General features: G+C 32.0%; 1 protein-coding gene across 2 annotated transcripts in view; it reads right to left on the bottom strand.

The window, feature by feature from the left end:
• The window catches only part of LOC145239815 (WD repeat and coiled-coil-containing protein-like), a 197126-nt gene that overhangs the window by 53538 nt on the left and 122336 nt on the right, over positions 1-21252 (bottom strand). For both annotated transcript variants that reach the window (XM_080103344.1, XM_080103345.1), the window contains exons 5-6: positions 21059-21131; positions 14879-14946 (exon numbers count right to left, since the gene is read on the bottom strand). In XM_080103344.1, the coding sequence (XP_079959470.1) occupies positions 14879-14946; positions 21059-21131 (141 nt within the window). The remainder of the gene's footprint in view (positions 1-14878; positions 14947-21058; positions 21132-21252) is intronic.

The following is a 21252-nucleotide window of genomic DNA, read 5'->3' as shown; positions in this document are numbered from 1 at the left end:
CGCACTTAACTAAACGCCGCTGATGGCGCGCACTTAACTAAACGCCGCTGATGGCGCGCACTTAACTAAACGCCGCTGATGGCGCGCACTTAACTAAACGCCGCTGATGGCGCGCACTTAACTAAACGCCGCTGATGGCGCGCACTTAACTAAACGCCGCTGATGGCGCGCACTTAACTAAACGCCGCTGATGGCGCGCACTTAACTAAACGCCGCTGATGGCGCGCACTTAACTAAACGCCGCTGATGGCGCGCACTTAACTAAACGCCGCTGATGGCGCGCACTTAACTAAACGCCGCTGATGGCGCGCACTTAACTAAACGCCACAGATGGCGCGCACTTAACTAAACGCCACAGATGGCGCGCACTTAACTAAACGCCACAGATGGCGCGCACTTAACTAAACGCCACAGATGGCGCGCACTTAACTAAACGCCACAGATGGCGCGCACTTAACTAAACGCCACAGATGGTGCGCACTTAACTAAACGCCACAGATGGTGCGCACTTAACTAAACGCCACAGATGGCGCGCACTTAACTAAATGCCACAGATGGCGCGCACTTAACTAAATGCCACAGATAACTTGTATCTGCATGTCATTACTTTGCTTTTTTCTAAATTGCTTATTAATTTTAGAGGTTCGGACTAGAACTGGCAAATGTATTTGCTGTACTCATTGCGCCTGGTAGGTATCAACAGTACTTTCAGTGTCATTGTTTGTGGTAGGTATCAACTAAAGAGCATATTTTAAAATGCTTAGTGTTCATTTAATCAGGAACCATCTGATTCATTGTAGTATTTAGTTATTATCAATATGAAAAGTATTTTATGTTTTCACTTATTAATTTTATTGATAGCTGGCTTTTTAGTTTTTATGTGCAGAGCATTTAATGTCTTGTCTTGTTGAAATGATAAATAAAAACCTGGTCAATATATTTTAATTCTTCACTGTAATTTTGAAGGAGTGTATAGTTTCCGCAAAAAATTAGTTTTCATGCTAATATTCATATAAGTGAACTTAAAAAGTAAAATAAGAGAAAGTTAATGTCTCAAATTTGTTAAAATTTTAAAGAAAAAAAAATAAATAAAATAAATGCATAAATTGATATAGAAAACAGAAAAAAATGTTTCATTAAGGAAATAAATTGAAGGCAGGGTATTTGCTTTTTTAATTTCCCTAAATTTTGAAATGTATTTATCAGGCAATTTTGTTTTAATCAAATGTTTTTTTTTTTCCTAGCTTTGCAGATAAGTTTTTTGTCCCGGGACACATCCATACATGCACACATACAAAAAACACACTTTATTATAGGGTGCAGAATACTAAGAAAGGATTTAATCTGAGCAGAGTTACCTTTCCTTGCTAATTACTTCAATTTGCATCATGTAAGCATTCAAAATTATGCTCTCTATTTTCCCTCCCGCAAGGACAAAGTTAGACACAAGGCCATTTCTTTTTTTGGAGAATATTCAGCATCCTAAGAAGAGGAACTGTAGATGCAACAAAAATAAGAATTCCCTGAATAAAAAAGACTTTCACCTCCAACCACGGACAGAACAGATACTACACTTTGATTTATATATTTTATTTTGCAAACAGATGTTAACAAAACAAAATTAGGTATAATGTCAATCAAAGACGTGGAGAGTGGGATCTATAGTAATCCTTATCACTGTATCTTTGATTTGTCTAAGCTATTCCTAGCTAGAGTTCCCAGTTACCATAATACTACATTCACATCAGGTGTCATCTTACTTAAGATTTCCAAAATCAAGCCGGTTTATATATATATATATATATATATATATATATATATATATATATATATATATATATATATACTCTCTGTAAAAAAGATACAATTTGATCCCAATCAGAAAGCTAAGAAATGATAATAATTCACAAAGTGTTTTTCAAAATTGTGAAAATTTTTTAAAATCTTTTATACATATATATATTTGTTTATTGTTATATAAACATGCTCACATCCCGCTGCTACAAATAGCCACTTGTTTCAATCAAACAACAGATATCATCAGGCAGCGACTTGACTATTCAAAAGTTCAATGAATAATGGAATTTTATTTTAAGTAGGAACTCTTTAAAGTTGGAGTTAAAAAAACTTAAAACACAGAACTTTAATTATAAGATGTAAAGAGGGAGGGGCAATTTAAATAAAGTTAAAAGATTATAATGGAGAGAGAATGATTAAGAAGAGAAACAAAGAAATAGAGAGAGAAAATAAATAGAGAGAGAAAATAGAGAGAAAAAAATATATATATAATATGGAGAAGAAAATGAAAAAAGATATAAATGGTTATTATAAAGAGAATAAGGACTAGAAGGGAAAAGAAAGAATGATGAGATATAGTTAAAGAAAGAAAGTAAGAATTAATAGGAAGGGAATCTTAAAAAAGTTGACAGTATATAGAAAAAGATCTGCGTGTCAACCAATTTATGAACAATTATTCAATTCAGTAACGAGACACGTTATTACAAATACAAACAGAAAATACAATCTAAGCGTTAGAAATGAACATGTCAAAAAAGACAGCGAATGTATCCAACCAACATATTTATCATCTCACATACGTCCACGAGTAATATCAACGCAGTTCAAACATACGTTTACAATTAATTAAGCCCTTTATACTAAATGAAACATTGAAAAATTACTTATCTCACAATTTTTTTTTTTTTTTTTTTTTTTTTTTTTACATTTTCACCCCAAACAAGACACATTGCCACTTTAATGTAGGGGGCTACTATCAGGGGAAACATCTACTGGGGTACTATGTAGGGATTAGGGCAGCGAGAAGTTGGTTCACGTTGCACTTGAACTTATGCATGTCAGTACAGTTGGGGAAGCAGTGACCTGGAATGGAATTCCAAAGTCTAGCAGTTCTGGGGAAGAAACTACTGGAGTAGAAAGATCTTTTACATCTAGGGATCTCTACAGTGTTGGGGTGGGATTTTGCAGCTTGTCGGGTCTGTCGAGGGTGTTAACGTCGTGGGGGCACAAGTGCTTGCAGTTCTTCAGAGCATTCACCATTATAATACTTGTAGAACAGGCAGAGGGATGCAACGTTTCGACGATGGGACAGAGGCTGAAGTTTTGATGCCAGTTTAGGGCCTATCAGATTTGCGACTCTCTTTTGAACCCTGTCAAGGAGCAAGAGACTAGTAGCCGATGCACCGGCCCAAATATGACAGCAATACTCCATACATGGGCGAATAGTGGCCTTATAGAGGTACAGGATACTTTCGGGTGTTAGAAGTTTTCTAGCACGGTAGAGAGAGCCCATCTTCCTCGCAAGCGGCCCTGGCAATGCCCTCGATGTAATTGTTCCAACTCATGTTTCCTGTGAACGTTAGGCCAAGGAGCTTGAAAGACGTACTCTCAGATAAAGAGTTGTTGGCCATTGCTATAGGTGGTAGAGAAGGTTTCTTGTAATTATTGAATGAAACCAGTTTTGTCTTGGTGGCATTGAACGTTACCATCCATTTTTGTCCCCATTCCACTACTGACTGGAGGTCATCCTCTAGTGTTTCTGCCATTACTTTAGATATATATATATTAACGTCCAATAAAGTAGATCCAGTCTTCATACAGGAATTCGGTTATAATAAATATATCTTTCCCAAACTTAAAAATTAAATCTTTTTTTTTTTTTTTGAGAGAGAGAGAGTGCTTTAAAATCGCCGGGGAGTGCCGCCTAAAATTTTAAAGAAGTAAATTTTAGGAGTTTAGTGCCTTTCAAAGACTGTTATCATAATTTATTATCATCATTTAATTTCCTTTTTTCCTCCCCCCACACCTTTCCACGTGGTTCAGTAGTTAACCAGTGCTCCTGTTGCTGTCAGTCAGCTATCTTTACCTAAGTTTTAATTTCTAGTTAAAAGAATTTTTCATGAATAGAATCAGCATTTTTAAAAATTATTTTTTTAGTTGTATATATTGTATTTACTCTTTGAAGTTAAGGAGGGTTAAAAAAATTGGTGACACCTAGATGGTGGCGTAGGCAAAAAAAAAGACACTGCGATTTCGACCCTCACTAATAAAACTGCTCTGAGTGACTAGTTGGTAATTTTTTGTTCCTTTTCTTTTTTATTTTGCTCCTCCAATTTATTTGGATGCTTCATAGTTAAATGTTTTAACATGTTGGTTGTGGTCATGTTAGATGGTTTTATTCCTCGCAATATTTTAATTTGACAGACTTTGCAAATGGCTTTCAACTCATCATCTTCATCAACTTCAAACAGTTTCTATGCAAGACTTTTTTTGGACTTTGGGCCATATTAGAAAATTCAGTTTATCTGTAAACAAATAATTTACTATTAAATTTTGTTTTAAAGCTAGTCACTTATTTGGATAATTAATTGAAAATAATCCGCTAAAAAAGACAAAAAGAAAAAAATATAAAGGGATGGGGCGGTAAATTGTACCAACCGGTAGTTAACAAAAAAAAAACTTATAGAATTTAATTTTTGAAACCAATGTATAAAAGTTTACATAATGAAATGCAAATATGCATTTTCTTTTGAATTTTTTTTTTGGTTGACTGTGTTCAATTCACACATGGTTGATGCGGTTCAATATTGCTAAACTATAAGTCTTAAGTAAAATTCTATTTATAAATACTTTTTAAAATGAAATTATTTAATTAATCGTAAATATTATTTAGACATAAAAATTAATTGATTACAAAACCTTTTAAAAATATATATATTAATTTCTTTTTCGTTCGGCAAAAACTGCGCAAAACACTTTTAATTTTCAATTTAAAATTCTAGAAAAAAGATTATATTATTCTACTTTTAATATAATCAAATTCAGGGTTTTATCTTTCTGGAGAAAAAAAAAAAAAAAAATAATGAATTTTATTTCAATGAAATTAAAAAAAAAAACTTGACTGAATTGAATTAATTACCCTTAAATTAACGAAGGGGTTATTTAATAACTTTAGGTTTGGAAGAGATAGGTATGGGGTCGATTTTTTTGAAACTTCAAAAGAAGCCGACTACTGTCAAAACTTTGCGAAATAATACGTGATCAATTTCATTTTAGAGATATTTCTTTCAAAAGCCTTCTTTTAAAAAAAGAAAAAAAAAGTATATTGTTCTATTAAACCTTTTACTGTTTAAATAATTTGACTTTGCTCGTTTTATTTTAAGAAAATATAAGTTGAAAAAGCATTTTCATTCACTATTAGAAGATTTGTCAGTAAAAAAAAAAAGCGCCAAAAAGATAGGCATATTTTTTTATTTTTACTCGCAATGTAGAGCCTTGCATACTTCTTTTCAAGTTAACTCTTTTGTAGTTTTGATTACAATAGATCTGAATGAATGAACCTTGTAAGGGAGGGGGCACTAAGCATTGCCGCGTTAATAATGAATTTCTTTGGTTTCTTTTTATAACATGCTACATTTCTCTCTTGCGGTTAGAAATATCAGGAATTTTTTTTTCTTTTTTTCAACATCAGACTAAAAGAATCGTAATGAAGGAATCGGAAAATTAAGGTATTTTTTAACGATGCGATTCCGATTATGATACCTCCCAAAATACACGATTCTTACGATTAACGATTCCGATTAATCGTCCCACCACTAGTTGAAAGTTTAAGCTAGTTAAGTATGAATATAAAGTCATATTAAATCACAAATTAATACATTCAAGACAATATTACTAAAAACATAGGAACAAGTACACTTACATATAAATATATAAATATATTCAGGCAAAAGAAGTAATTAAATCAACAAAATACTCAAAAGTTAGCGACACACAGGTAGATAGTAACAAAATTAAAAATAATAAAATACATATGTATATACCCACAGAGAACCAACAGACATACAAATATACATATATATATATATATAATTTTATGTATACACATACATACAAAAAATACACAAATATATGCACACAGTCATATACTAATATACAACAATGCACACACACATATATATATGCACACATAAATATGTATAATTCACATAAACCATATATATAGAAATACATACGAATACAAATTATTTGGCAAGAGTACAGATAGATGCATACACACATAAAAGCATACAAATGGATTGAATAAACATTAATAGTGGAGTACACAACAAAGGAGGGTATACAGAATAATATAGAAATATATAAATCTAAGTACACACGGTCATAAAAAACACGTAGACACCTACATATACACATAGACACACAGGTATATAAGATAGGGGAAGTAAAGAATGAAATCAGGCTCTACTAGTTCATTGTAATAAATTATAGAAATCAGTGACAATTTTAAATTTATTTAAATTTTATATCTAAACAAAATTACTTAAAAGATGGTTTTTATAATGTTTGCAATTAATTGAATTTTCGTGCTTCTTATTCAATAATTTATTTATTTCTCTAAAAGTAAGTATAAATAATTTCTCATAAAGACATAGGTAGCAAGGTGAGTTTAAAAATGAACAGGTTTTAGCTTTCTTTAAAATTTTCCAATTTACTATTGGGGAGTAACCTTGCTCTACTAGTTCATTGTAATATTTAGACAAGGAAGTTCTATTTTTGTACTCATTATTTTCAAAAGAGCACTTGTGACCGGTAAATCTTTCTTTAAAATTGTTATTTGTCATTCCTATGTAATATTTTTTTTCATTAGGATTTTCCTTAGTAGAAATAGTTTCTTGGTACACTACAGAAGTAATTTGACAATTTCCTTTAAGAGGGCATTTTGATTTAATTCTACAGTTACACCCTTCGGTAGCAATGGGTGTGCTATTTTTGTTTAATATTTTGTTATGTTTTTTAATTATTTTTTCAAGGTTTTCATTACAGCTATAACTAAGTTTTATTGTATTTTTATTGAAAATTTTATGTAGTATGTTACTAATAGGGAAGTGCTTTTTAATTAAGTTTAAGAATTTCATTCCTAGATTTGTTTTAAGTTTCAGATTAAAAGGGGGGTTGTACCACAGGATTTTTCTCTTACGGTTTCTATTTGTATTTGTGTTAGGGTGTGTTGGTTCTATGAACTCAATTTGCGTGTTTTTGTATCCACTATTCTTAAGGGCCCTGTTATAGAAATATTTGAATTCATTAGTCCATTACTTTTGAATAAAAAAACCCGAGTGTATATATATATATATATATATATATATATATATATAAGCGAAAATGTGTGTGTGTATGTAGGTACACTTTTTCTGTATGTCCACAAAAGGCTTTTTTTCGGGGGGCTGCTCGAAGGAGGGGGGGGGTCGCTCATTCTTAAAACTTTTTATATGCCGTCTAAATGTAATATCTGCGAGTTACGAACGGGGAGAGGGGTTCACCGCGTGTTGCTTTCACTTTTCAGTATAAAAACAGTGAAACTGGGATCGAATCGGATGTAACCGTTTGGTCAATCACTGTCATATCAGATGCTTTCATTGGGTAAACAAACTCAAAACAACTATCCCGCAGTAAAACGATTTGACCTCATTAAAAACTGCAGAATAAGGTGATGTTTGAGATTCACTTTTTAAATCGCTCTTACATTGCTACTGTTGCCGTAGCGCAGGTGTTCAGGCTCAGCCTATTGGCCTCAAGGCTCTGAGTTCGAGCCTACCTGCCACCAAGCCCCCCTCCCCATTTTTTTTTTCCATTTTTCAAATCGTTTTTTATCGTTTTTTTTATATTTAAACAGGGTTAAGTTTCCTTTTTGTTCTGCTCCCCCCTCCCCCCCAACACACACACACCTACAAACACCCGGGCAACGCCGGGTACCCTCGGTAATATATACATAAAAGGCAAAATGGGTGCAAGCATTTGTGTATATCTGTGAAAGGTTTTTCAGATCAGAGTTCCGGTGTCGGTTAAATTCCGCAAAAAGTTTTCCTATACTTCTGAAATCATAATATTTGAGATCTGCACACGGACACCGTTTCTTTCCTTTTTTTGATAGAGTTTAAAAAAAAAAAATTCCTAACGTGCCATTGTCTTGAGTGTTTGTTTGTCTTTTTCCTATAATAAAGCAAAACTATTCAAACGCAAACAACAGAAAGCAGGAACCTTACATGACCCCCGGCCAGGCCTAAAAGCAGCATTTAATAAAGCGGGAACCTTACATGGCCCGGTTTAAAAGCAACGTTCATATCTGTGCATGCATGGCGACTCCTACGATTCTGAAGTTAATTACCAACTCATTGAATTCACTATCCTCTTTGGCCTAATGGTTAGCGAAGGAGACTAATTACCCTACGTTTTCGAGTTCGATCCCACCTCTCTCTCTCTTTGTTTTTAAATTTTTTTATTTCATCCTTGTGCTAATATCCTTCACCCAGACAAAAGTTAATTAACAACTCATTGAATTCTCTATCCTCTTTGGCTTAATGGTTAACAGTAATACATGTGAATATGCACAACTGTACATAGACAATAAAATAGAAGATTTCTTTCTTTAAAATTTATCCCTCTATCTCTCACTCTGATTGCCTCTCTATCTCTCACAACTGAAGAAAATGAAGATATAAAAACCATATAGTAATATATATATAGATTTATTCATTTGTAGGTGTATTTATCAATTGGGGTATTTGGGTAAAAAGGAACTCTATACCATCTATCTTTATATATATATTACTACACTAAATCATATGATAAAAGTTTTCTAAGTATATTTTAGATAGTTTCTGACTTTTAGCTAGACACACATACAATTATGATTTTTTTTTTTCATAAAATGAATTGTGCTATAATATTTATCTCTTCTTATGGGGGGGGGGATAAATTAATGATAAAAAAAAATATATAAAAGCTAAACAACCAAAATATCACTATTTTAACTAAATAAAAACAAATCTTAAACACTTAGAAATGTAAAGAATGTAATAATGTTGTAATATGAAGAATATTACTTTCAAGTTTAGGGTGGAGTGATAGACATCCCCTCTCACTGCCAGAATGACTTTAATTCAAAAAGGACTGTAAATAGCATTTGTTCTCGAGTGTGTGTTTGGGGGGGGGGAGAATAATACACCGTTGTTTCCTAACTTTGTATTTGAGAGTATTCATTTGCATTAACTGTTGGACTACGATAAAGCAAAGCTAAATCTTTATTTTTAACAATGAATTTAACTTGTATAATCCATATAATTAGCAACATTGAAAAAGTTTCATGCACGGTTAGCTAAGTGATCTAAAACGGATAATCTAATGAGGGATAATCAGATAGATTAATTTAGATGCAAGTCAGGTTTTTGGCAAAGCTGATGATCATGTTAACGAAATCCCACCTATTTAAAGAAATGTAAAGATATAAATTAGAACCAAGATATAAATTAGCAAAAATTGTGTCATTAGGAGAGGCATACACCTGTCAGATAACACATAGGAATTTGCATTATTTGCATTACTGTTCTTATGTATGCGTCAATATAACCTTCTTCAGGTGCATAATGTCAAACTCTGCAATCTATACAAACTAGATTGTTTTTCATTCATTAGCCATAGACACATGGTACAACAGATAAAGGTGTAAAGTAATAATCAGTTCTTAGTGAGAGTCTTCTGGAGGTTAAAAGTTCAATCCTCACTAAAGGTGATACTAACAATAAAATAAAATTACGGTGCTTATACAGATAGGGTCACAAGCAACAATTGCATTTCCAAGTAAAAATTCTTTGGTACGTATCAGACAAAAATAGGAAAAGTTATCAAGTAGAATTTGATTAAAAATAAAAATCAGTTTTAATGTATTTTGTCGATCCGCCATTCATTATTACTTGGTTAAATAACAGACTGATTTATCTCCCTTTGTTTTAGGTGTATTTCTGCTCTTATCAATGGCAAATCGGTAAAATACGATAAAACCGATTTTTATTTTTAAATAAAATTCTATTATATATTATTTTATTTATTTTATTGTTATTATTGGGGGGGGGGCACAGTGGATAAAGGCGTTGAGTGTTTATGATTCCAGATGAGCATTGTCTGAAGATAGCGGTTTCAATCCTACCCAAAACAGGCCAGAGGATTAGTTAACCAAAACGTGGTAAGACAACAACTATGGAAGGCAGTAATTACTGAGGATGCAGTTACGAGACACCGCATTCCTATCCTGTTGTGGTTAACCACCAGGAGAAGGTCAGAGGATAAGCTGGCCGAAATGTGATGAAACAACAACTATGAAGATGAGGATAACCATCTGCAAAAAAAATGTTTTAAATAAATAAAAAAAACTAAAATTCCATTGGAGAATTTTTCCTAATCTTTGGCATAGATACCTATTTTTGCCCGATATGTAAGTAGTAAATATATCAAAGAGTTTTACCATTAATTTATTTGGAACTACAATTTTCACTTTTGTTCAATACGATATAAGCACCAAAATTACTTAAGAATTAACTCATCAGAGCTGATGGAATGAAAACAATCTATATACGAGTGGATTAATAAAAAGCTAATTTCAAAATTCAATATAGATCCTGAGTTCAACAAAATGAAGAGGTTACATCAGCAAAATCGGTGTGAGAATAACAACAAAGATAAAAATAGTAGTCCGAATAATACAAATTATTAATCCTCATCTCAAAAATCCAAAACAAAACAGAAATTTTATAGGAATGTTCGCGTTTCTATACAAATGAATGCTGTTACAGTTATACATCTGAAAACAATATAACAATAACAGAATATATCTACAAGATTACTAAAAATTTGTAATAATAAATAGCAACAAATAATAGTTAATAGTTAAAAATAACATTTTAATTTATGCATTTTTCAGATCTTAAAATCTTTTCATATGAATACAGTTTTTTTTTTATGTAGGTATTATTTATTGCATCTACTTCAGTATTTTCCAGCAATTATTTCGTACTATAAAGGATATACAGTGTTGCCCACTAACATGGACCACAAAATAGTCTTTCTTTTAAAATTTATCTATACCTCTTCTGATTGCCTCTCTCTCTCTCTGACAACTGACTCAAGAAAGTAAGAAAAAATAGCAAAATAGAAAGCAAGAAAAAGCCAATTAACCGTTGAACTTAGTTTCAATGTTTTGAAACAATAATCAGCAAGATGAAAATCTGATGAAGGGCTTCCTGAGAGAGCATAAAACTGCGCTGTTTTACAATAGTTCACTGTGTAAAGGGAGACAACACTCTTTTACTTAGAGATTAGTTCATTTTTTTCATCTCATAATTTAGGACGCTCGATGCAACAAAATTTTTTTATCAAATATAAACATAAAAAAAAAACAAGGGTGAAACTTTTACAGCTGCATTTACAATTTCTCTCCAACTGTCATTGCATTTTCATTTTTTCTAATGTTAAAAACTAGATGTTGGTGTTAATATTATAAACTTTGTTACACTACAAAAAAAAAAGTTGCAACTTTAAAAGTTTCAGCCTTGTTTTATTAAAGATTTTCATCCTTTGTATTTTTTTAAAGACTAATTTTTTAAAAAGCTTACCATAAAATTTACTTTTTAATTAAAAAAAAAAAATAGTTACCGCAGCTTCTTTTTTTAAAATGTTTTCATCTAATGAAAATATTGTTGGTTTGTTGATTTACTCTCAGTACATACAGACTACTTTTTGTATTATTAATGTTATCAAATTTGTTACATTAGAAAAGATTCGTTGCAGCTTTCTTTTGATTTAATAAAAAATATTGTCGCATTGAGCATCCTAAATTATAAGATGAAAAAAAATGAATAAATCTCTTAGTAAAAGAGAGTTGTCTCCCTTTGCACAATGACAAAGTGTTGGCCTTCGGGACAAGATCAAAGTGTAGTATCTGTTCTTCAGATGCTGCACTTCAATTTCTTGTTCATGTCAATGGAGGAGAAATCCTTCACGACTGAGACAATTTTTATTTTTGTTCCTTTTCTCCACGTTAAAAAACGACCCTGGTGTCTAACTGTCCCGTGGGGAGGCATTGTAAATAGGAACAGCACCCATAAAACTCCGACATTTGTTTGATAAGTGGCAAATAGGGAAACTAGAATCAGCCTCTTGGATTTTGACTGCAGTACCGAACAGATGTATTTTTCGCCTTTCCCCTCCACAAGAAATGGATGGTGAGAAGACTAGCATTTTGCTATAAAAGAGACAGACAGAAACAGACCAACTCTACATACAGTTATGAGAAGACAAGGCGCAACTGTTTTCAACTTTTATTACAACTGTGACCAGACGTGTCTCCTCATTCTATCGATGCTACGTTCGTCTATTTCTGTTTCACAGTCAACTCTAAAAACTGTCCAACTCCCATCCACCGCGAAGGACATCTAGTTGTCAACTAACTGTCTCCTCTACACTGGTATCTGAGGTCGCCCCCACCCCGGCTACCGGAAGCTGCCCTTCCCTGTTTTATCTGTAGGTTTCTATTGTCATTGCCAACTCTAAAAAGCTTGATCTAAAATATCTACAGATTCATTGTTTGATACTTCCTATCTATTGTTGATTGTAGGACATTTCCTATTTCTTTGTCTATTGCTCCCCCTCTCAGCACTTAGTGACTCAAGTCCATCTCAGGTCCACTTAATAGTATCACACAACAAGCTATTTCAACAAGGCTACCACGTCTCTCTCACCGGACCTTAGTTTTAAGAAGGTTATGTTTTCGTAATACTCTTTCGGGTGCACTTAGAGAGTTATGATCACTTCTATTATCTTCCCTGACAAATTTTTCATAAAAATACATGTAGATTCTTTAATCTTTTTGTTCTGTAGGGAACATATAATATATATATATATATATATATATATATATATATATATATATAATATAAAGAAAGTAATATTACTGTATATTATATAGAAAAATATATCAAAATAAAACAAAAGAATTGTGATATGACACCGAGTGATAAATGTTTACTATGCATATTATACTTTGCTAAAATCTACACATGGCTGAAAGAAAGTGAAAAATGTACAATTGAACTGCTACTAAAGGAAAAAAAAGATAACTCTATACAACAGATATCACATTAATAAATTTACACAAGATGCTCTCTTGGGTTTTTTTTTTTTGCATGTTTAAGAAAAAAATCTCTTCTGTTGGATGGAACCTTCTATCTAGAAAATAATGATTTAACAATTTATATTTAAAAGGGAAGTAACTCTTTACTCTTTGTTATCTCCCTTGAGATAACTTTGTTCTCCAAAATACAGTTTATGTTCTGTGCATTGCAACCAGCCAATATTTTGAGACAAGAATTCATGAATGTAGCAAATACAAATAATGATTTTCTCATTACAAAGTAATTATATTTGTTAGACTATATAGAAACATTTTCATCCTATTAATACTTAATATTCACACTAAAGCACTTTTTCATTATAAACCATAAGATTTTTTCAAGGAAATTTAATCAGATGAAACTACATACACTAATAATAGTATTTCTTTAGTCCTGCTAACAAGCAATATTTCATGCAAATTAAGAAACTGCTCATGCTTATATCTGATTAATCAATCAAGTATTTAAGTGAATATCTAACATAATTAGATGAAAAAACATGAAGATTTATATATTTATGTCTACAGTTCATGCAATTGTGTCCAGTAGTTGTGAAGCCTATACAGTTTAATTGTATTAGTAGTGGTGGTAGAAATTATATGCCCCCCCCCTCTAGTTTCTATCCTGGGAGGATAGTATGATGACAAACAGATACTACACTATTACAGCCAAAGAAGGTGGTAATACTAGGGAGGATGGTGTTATGACAACAGAACAAATACTCCATCATGCCCCTTCTTCCCCCAAAATTGAGTTAATGCTTAGAAAGTTGGAACAAGATATTACAGTACGCCTCCTTTGCAAAGGAGTTAATGATCACTAGACAAGATAATTTATATTACATTTCCCTCCTCCAAAGAGAAGATAATGCCTAGAACAAAAGAACAGATAGTACACTACTCCTTTCTTCTGAATTAAGCATTAAAGATAGTACATTATTCTACAATATTATATCTAAATGAGCATTAAAAGATAATACAATAATAGAAGTAATAGCATCGTTTCATCTTCAGACAGATACCAAATCTCCATTAGTAATAGAGTTGATAATTTTAAGTTAGATTCTTGACATGCTCTAGCAATTTTTTTTTTTTTTGTAATTATTTACACTTATTTTCACCAGCGGGACCTATGGAAATTCCACAGCAGACTCTTTCATGTGTAATATATTGATGTTGGCATTCTGTAAATGCTCAGCATAAATGGAGACACTGATATTATTGTACCTATTTACAATGCCTCCCCACGGGACAGAGTTAGACACCAGCGTCGTTTTTTAACGTGCAGACTGATATTATTGTAGCTCTTTTGTTAAAACTGCAAAAGTATTTATCTAAGTTAGCAGGAACACCCGGCATAGCCCAGTCATAAAATACACTCAAATATATTTTAATTTATGCCGATTTCGTATATATTATTATAGAATCAATTTGCTATCGATTTTTACATCTTATAAAGTTGTGATTTTGAAAATAAAAAAATATTTCAATATGACTTGGGTGCATAAGCTTGAATCGAAACCAAAACTTATGAAGGAAAAAAAAAAAATTATATATATATATATAACTGGAGTCCCTTCAGCTATAATTGAAACTGAAACCAAAACTTGAAGAATTCTTGGTAAAATTATTTATGACAAAAAAATGAAAGGTCATAAACAAGTCACTCGGAAGAAAAAAAGATGTAAACATGGCACACAAAATAACATGCAGGTTATCGTATTAATATATATTCTTAGTAAAAAAAAAAAAAAAATATTATAGCTATTTATTGGGAGTGAGAGATCAGTTTGCTCATTCGCTCAGAAATATTTAAAAAATTTTGCACTGTTCTTAAGTAACGAGAAAGATACTTACTTTGGAACATTCCAGGCATTTGTTTCAAATTCGGCGATATGTGAATCAATACTTTTCCAAGAATATATCTGAGAAAAAGAAGAAGAAAATAACTTGATTCGTTCATCATCATTTTATCGTCTAATTTTCCTTCGTCAATATACAAGCTTGCCTGTTGATATTATAAAAAGTGTTTTTTTTTTCTTTTCTTTTTTTTATTTTGGTGGTGGTGGTGGTGGGGGGTTATAATTGGAGCACAGGGTGGAGCAGATGCTAGTGTCATTACAAGAATTAATGGAGAATGGAGTATATTCAGAGGACTATTGCTAAGCAGCAGAGCGTTACCACTGCCAACCAAGGAAAGAGTCTGTTAGGTATACATATTGTAATGATCTATAGAAATGAAACCTGGCTAACGAAGGTTGTGGACATGCGATGCATGGAGAGAAATGAAAAGAGATGGATGTGTAATGGAAGTCTTAAAGACAGGCTGAGCTGACCTCAGAGGAATATTAAATCTGGACAGTATCGGAAGATATGTGTCGAAGAGTAGACTTTGATGGTATTGTCATGTTGAATAAATGGAAGCAAGTTCTTGGGTTAGATGTACAACAGTAGTGGCCAATTCGGTTTACAGGGGATGGCTAAGAAAAACAAAAGTGATAGAAAATGGATTCAAGCGATATAGGAATAAATAAAAGCCTGTGCAGAGATAGATCAGTTTGGAAGTCATTTTTGTTTTTTAAAAAGATGTCAGATGCATTCCAGCATGTAAAAATGAACATTTCAGCAGAATACAATGATTTGTTGGGGGGGGGGGAGTAAGGGGAGTCTTTTCGTAATTTTATTTCTGATATCGTTTCCGAACCAGATGATAAATGGATTCAGATTGAAAACAGTCTGACAAAACAAATCTTATCATTTATTTGTTTAAAATAAACTACTGTGAACTAGGGGGTTTGTTTTGAAATGTGATTTAGGGGAGGATCAAGGAATTATTTGTTTTGCTATTTTAGCTAGCATGTTTGTAAAAGGCAATAATTGGGTGTATTTTAAGTGTTTCATCCCCTATCCCATCACCACAATGTTACACCCCTGTGATTGTTTAACAAGTGCTCAGACACCTATGCTCTCTCAATGCAAATACCCCTGACAAACCTGATAAGCAGCAACATGACATCCCTTCACTACAGAGGGGTCAAGATGTTGGAAGGCTTTTTACTCTAATAGATTTCCTTAAACCGCTTACCACTGGAATTCCCTCTACTCCCCATTTCCTCCCAACTAATATGCAAAATTTCAATGTGGTATAGACAAGTATCCCCTTATCCTACTTAATTGCCCTTACAAAATCTGGCCCCGAGACGAAATGCACCTAATATTGATGGTTTTGGTTTTTCTCCTTTTTTTTTGCAAAACTTTATGTTCTGCAAAACCAAAAACAACAATTCACCTTTTCCCCACCTTTTCCTTCTTCCCATTACCCCTTTGTATTTCCGCTACTTCCTGACTGGTTTCCTAACTTAAATGTACAAAACATTAATATTGTAACCCTTTTCCCCCTCGCCCATTGCAAAACTCATTCATGTTCTGCAGGGCAGGAAACAGAAACGTTAAAATCCACTATAAAACAACCAAACTAAACACTGCAAACTAGTGATTGAAAATATAAAGAGCTTGAAGAATAAAAACCTTTTACAAAATAACTGAAGACAACATAAATACTTTTTCCAAAATAACTGGATTTGGCTTTAAATAACCTGAAAAGGGTTGATATGCCAGAAAACAAAACAACCAAACCAAAAAAAAATCTGGCCCATAATTCACAGCAGCAGGCAATGCACCTTGTTTGGGATGAATTCATTACAAAAAATAAATCAATGAAAAAAAATTATTTACTACATGTATTTATCAGGTATTGCTCTGGTGGCGACATATTGCTAGGTGGAAGACTTTGCATGAAATAATTAAAAATGTATAGACATGTTTACATTTTTATTTTTTAAGTGTTTTAAAAATTCATTTTAGTTTTCCCTTGTTTGGTTTTTATTTCAATAAATATTCGATTACTTTTAATCAACTTTAAAGGAAAAAATTCACAGAATATATAATTAGAATATACAGATCAAATTTCCTTAAATATTTCAGCAGATAGATTTACTTTATTGTTATTTTCGAATTTTCACAAAAAAACATGGCTGTATCAAGGAGAGGATAGTCCGATATACTTTTCTTAGTGTTCATATGTATAAAAAAAAAAAAAAAATTCAATTTGATTTTACTAGCTATCAGTCAAATTTCATACAAATCTATATATCTATAAAAGTGAAAGTGTCTGTGTGTGCGTGTACATTTCCCTATGCAATAACTCTGTCAATTTTCAGTCTACAGACTCAAAATTTGATATACAGGGTATGGAGATTTGGGAAAATCTTTGTAATCCATTTTCGGACAGAAATTTGGCTGTTAAGGGGTCAAAGTTATCCCCGCTTTTCGATTGTCTAGCTTAAATTTAAAACTACGTAAATTTTTCCCATTCTTTTCCTCCTTCACAGTACGGGTTCGAGCCTGCCTTCCTACTACCAGTTTTTTTCTTTTTGCTCAACATGCATCTCCAAACACCCGGGCAATGCCGGGCACCCATGCTAGTCAGAAATATTTTCATTTTCAGTGGATGAAAGCTTCACACACCTCTTTAAAATACTCAAATGTTCTTAAAATTTTGAGAATCCTTAATCGATCTTTAATATCTATGGCCCATATTTTACGCAAATCAAAGATAATTAAATTTTTTTTTGGGGGGGGGGGGATATCGGGTCACCGGGTCACTTTTATAATGCCATTCCCTCCCCGAGACCATAAAAATATATGCAAATTAAAACATCTGCATTAACCTGCTGATTAAAATATGTCATAGGCTTTGCTAGGAGGTCAACTGTTAAAAACCGACCTCAACACATACATGTACAGACAGCTTTGCTATTATATATATATATATATATATATATATATATCCTAGAGGTAAATCTAATGAAACCCGTGTGATTATTAAAGAGTGCTCAATGGAGGACAGAGCTGGTATATGGTAAACAACTGCCAAGTTAAAATATTACCCTCCCCCGCTGCTACAGCTTGACCACATAAGATCGTACACTCTTCCCTCAACCACCCCTTACTCCCCTACTCCACCCCTCCACAACCCTTACTGCTCACATTCACATTCTTCCAACGTGGAAACCACACCCAAATATCTTATAAAAAAACGAATATAATCTTGACTTTTTTCAATATCACTCCTTTTTTTTTTTTGGTCTGATGAGGTGGTCTCCTCGTATTAGGATTCCACCGATACATGTAGACACATATGTAACCAATAATGTTTGTATAAACAGACTATATATGTATATATATATACTCCACAACTTATATAAGTTGTGGAGTATATCTGAAGTCGCTGGTCGGATTTCAGATTAATTGCTGAGATGATTCATTACAAACAGGTACAGAAAGTTCAGTTTCCCCAATTTCATTTGTTATTGTGTCAATAATGCAAACGTTATTCAATTTGCACGCATGAAAAACTGCTAAGAAGTAATTATAGGTTCAGTAAACACGCGTGGTGACAATAAATACCAGATGTTTCTGTTCAGATCAAGTAAACTCAGATCAAGAAGGTGTTGTTTCCTTTTGTTTATCCATATTAATGTTTCAGTGATTCAAATCGATGAATAAGGCATTCATAAATGACCAGTCAACACTAACCTGCTTATTACGAGGATTCATAAGTTCTTTTAAATAATTTTGTACTGTTTGAAGCCTTATTTATAAGCTATTATTAAACATATGACTTTATGGAAAATTACATAGTTCTCTTGATTAACGAACATCTGTTTTGAAAATTATTGAATTTTTAGATCTAAAAATAAATGAAGGTTTATTTTATAGACATTGAAAATAGATATGTTTGTGTGTACACATATCTATTTTTTATATATAAGAATTCAATTTTGCTTTCGTCTTGTAATATCTATCCTTATGCAGTAGGTATGTTTATATGTACAGAATTCACTCTAAAACTAATGAATCTATGGTTTTGAATTTTGGAACATGTCTGCTAGATGTATGTGGTTCAACTATGGGCTATGATATAACATCTTCAGAATTAGTAACATTTCTTTTCTTGTGGTATGTTGTCACTAGAAATATCCATAAAATCTTCTAACAGTGATATTTTCTTAATGTTTTAGTCAAGATGCTAGTGCTAGCACACATACAATGAATTAGAAATTGTTCCTCATAGTAAACATTGTGTAATTTGAAATTTCTATGTTTAGAAGCCATAACAACATAAAAATGTTTTAAATAAATATTTATTTAAAATTAACTTGGTTTCGATGACATGTTTTCTTCAGGAATAGTAACATAAACTTATGAATTTTTTAACACAAATATTAAGTGTAAAGGATTCTAATATGGGTTATATTTAGTCTAACAGTTTTATGCAAAGGGGGTTAAAAAAGACGTTAGAAACCCTTCATGAAAATTCCAATACTTTTGATTTTTGTGAAATTTTAACAATAGGCATGAAACAATAGATATTCCACAAATTTCAGTTTCTTTGGAGTATTTCAAAGGGCTTTTAAAGAACATAATATGAGAACAACCTCTCATTTGAAAATTAAAATATTTCAGATTTACATTAAATTTGATGCATGTAGAGAATTTTCTGAAATTTTATCCATGTGTCACAATTTTTTTGAAACGTAATACATTACTGAATTTGTCTCATTTCAAAATATCAGAGATCTTAACTATTTGTTAGAAATGGAGAATATTACATTAATAGTAAATAATAAATTCCTAACAAATAAAATGAATGCTAAAACCGAAATCTTGAGATCTCAGGTTGTATCAACTGATCTTTATGGACTTTCTCATTAATAAAATTTAAAACATTATCTTAAACAAAATAATTATAATTTTGGCATAAAATCATAGATTAATGATTTACATCACGTTTCACAACATGATTCAAACATAAGCGATTAAAAAAAAAAAAAAAAAAAAAAAAAAAAAAAGAATCGCTAACCAAATGAGTAAACATTATCAATAGCATTGTAAATTATTTTAATAGTCCCAAACAATTATTTTTATTATGTATTATTTATTTTTTATTATGTAATGTAGTATATTGGTGTTAAAAATATTTCATATTGAGGGCCCATTAATTCTAGTTAAATGGATTTCAATCAAAATGGTAAGAAGGATTCTAGACAAAGTTTAGTATCATTATCTCTTGATTTTAATCTTTGTAATGGGACATAAAAGTGATGCAATCCTGTTCTGTAATTGGTGTTATTTTATATATTCCAATGTTGAGGAAATTTACTGTGCATGACCATAGTCACAGTTTATTAGGAAATAAAACCATAAAAAGATCAATTTGGCATTTTCGATTTTCATAGTTGGTATGATTTTGTATAACCATAAAATGAAAATTCACCATTAAAAACTGGTTATATAATGAAAAAAAAAACAAAAAAAACGGAATTTCGGATGTTAATAAAGCAATTTTATATCAATGAGGTAATTTTAAATGGCTACTTGGTGCTTTTCATCTTTATTATTAACTAGCGGTGGTACCCGGCATTGTCCGGGGGGGGGGGGTGTAGGTGGTGTAGTAAGGACCCCCCCCCCCCGGAGAAAATTTTAAAAAAATAGTTGTAGCAGGGGGGGGGGGGATCAAAACAACAATAGGCAGTTTGGGTGAAGAGAGATGTTTAAAAAAAAGTGGTAGTACGTAGGTAGGCTCGAACCCATAACACAAAGGGGGAAAAAAAAAGGTTAAAAAAAACATAACATCCTCCATGGCAAGACCAGAAGTCAGGAGCATTGAAATTAAGCATAGTTAATCCAACAGAGATGATGAAATTGTTTAAAATAAGTACCTTGTTTTTACATAAAACAAATCACAAAGGGTAGCTATGCCATAAAAAAAAAAAAGGGTAGCTATGCCATAAAAAAAAAGAAAAGGGTAGCTATGCCATAAAAAAAAAGAAAAGGGTAGCTATGCCATAAAAAAAAAAAAAAGGTAGCTATGCCATAAAAAAAAAAAAGGGTAGCTATGCCATAAAAAAAAAAAAAAGGGTAGCTATGCCATAAAAAAGACAAAGCAAAATTGATGCTATTAGCATTACTTACTAATAAAGCTGAACCAACACAGACCACTAATTTCAATCCATCTTTTGACCAGGAACCACAAGTTATTTTGCCACTGAAAATAAAATTAAAATATATATAAAACAAGATTTTTTTTTTTATGTTACTGTTGGAAATTTATTTCCAACAATATATATATATATATATATATATATATATATATATATATATATATA

The sequence above is a fragment of the Euprymna scolopes genome, chromosome 19 (genome assembly GCF_053919585.1).
Source record: "Euprymna scolopes isolate OS-2025 chromosome 19, ASM5391958v1, whole genome shotgun sequence".
Classification (NCBI taxonomy): Eukaryota; Metazoa; Mollusca; class Cephalopoda; order Sepiida; family Sepiolidae; genus Euprymna; species Euprymna scolopes.
This window is presented reverse-complemented; position numbering and strand designations above follow the sequence as displayed.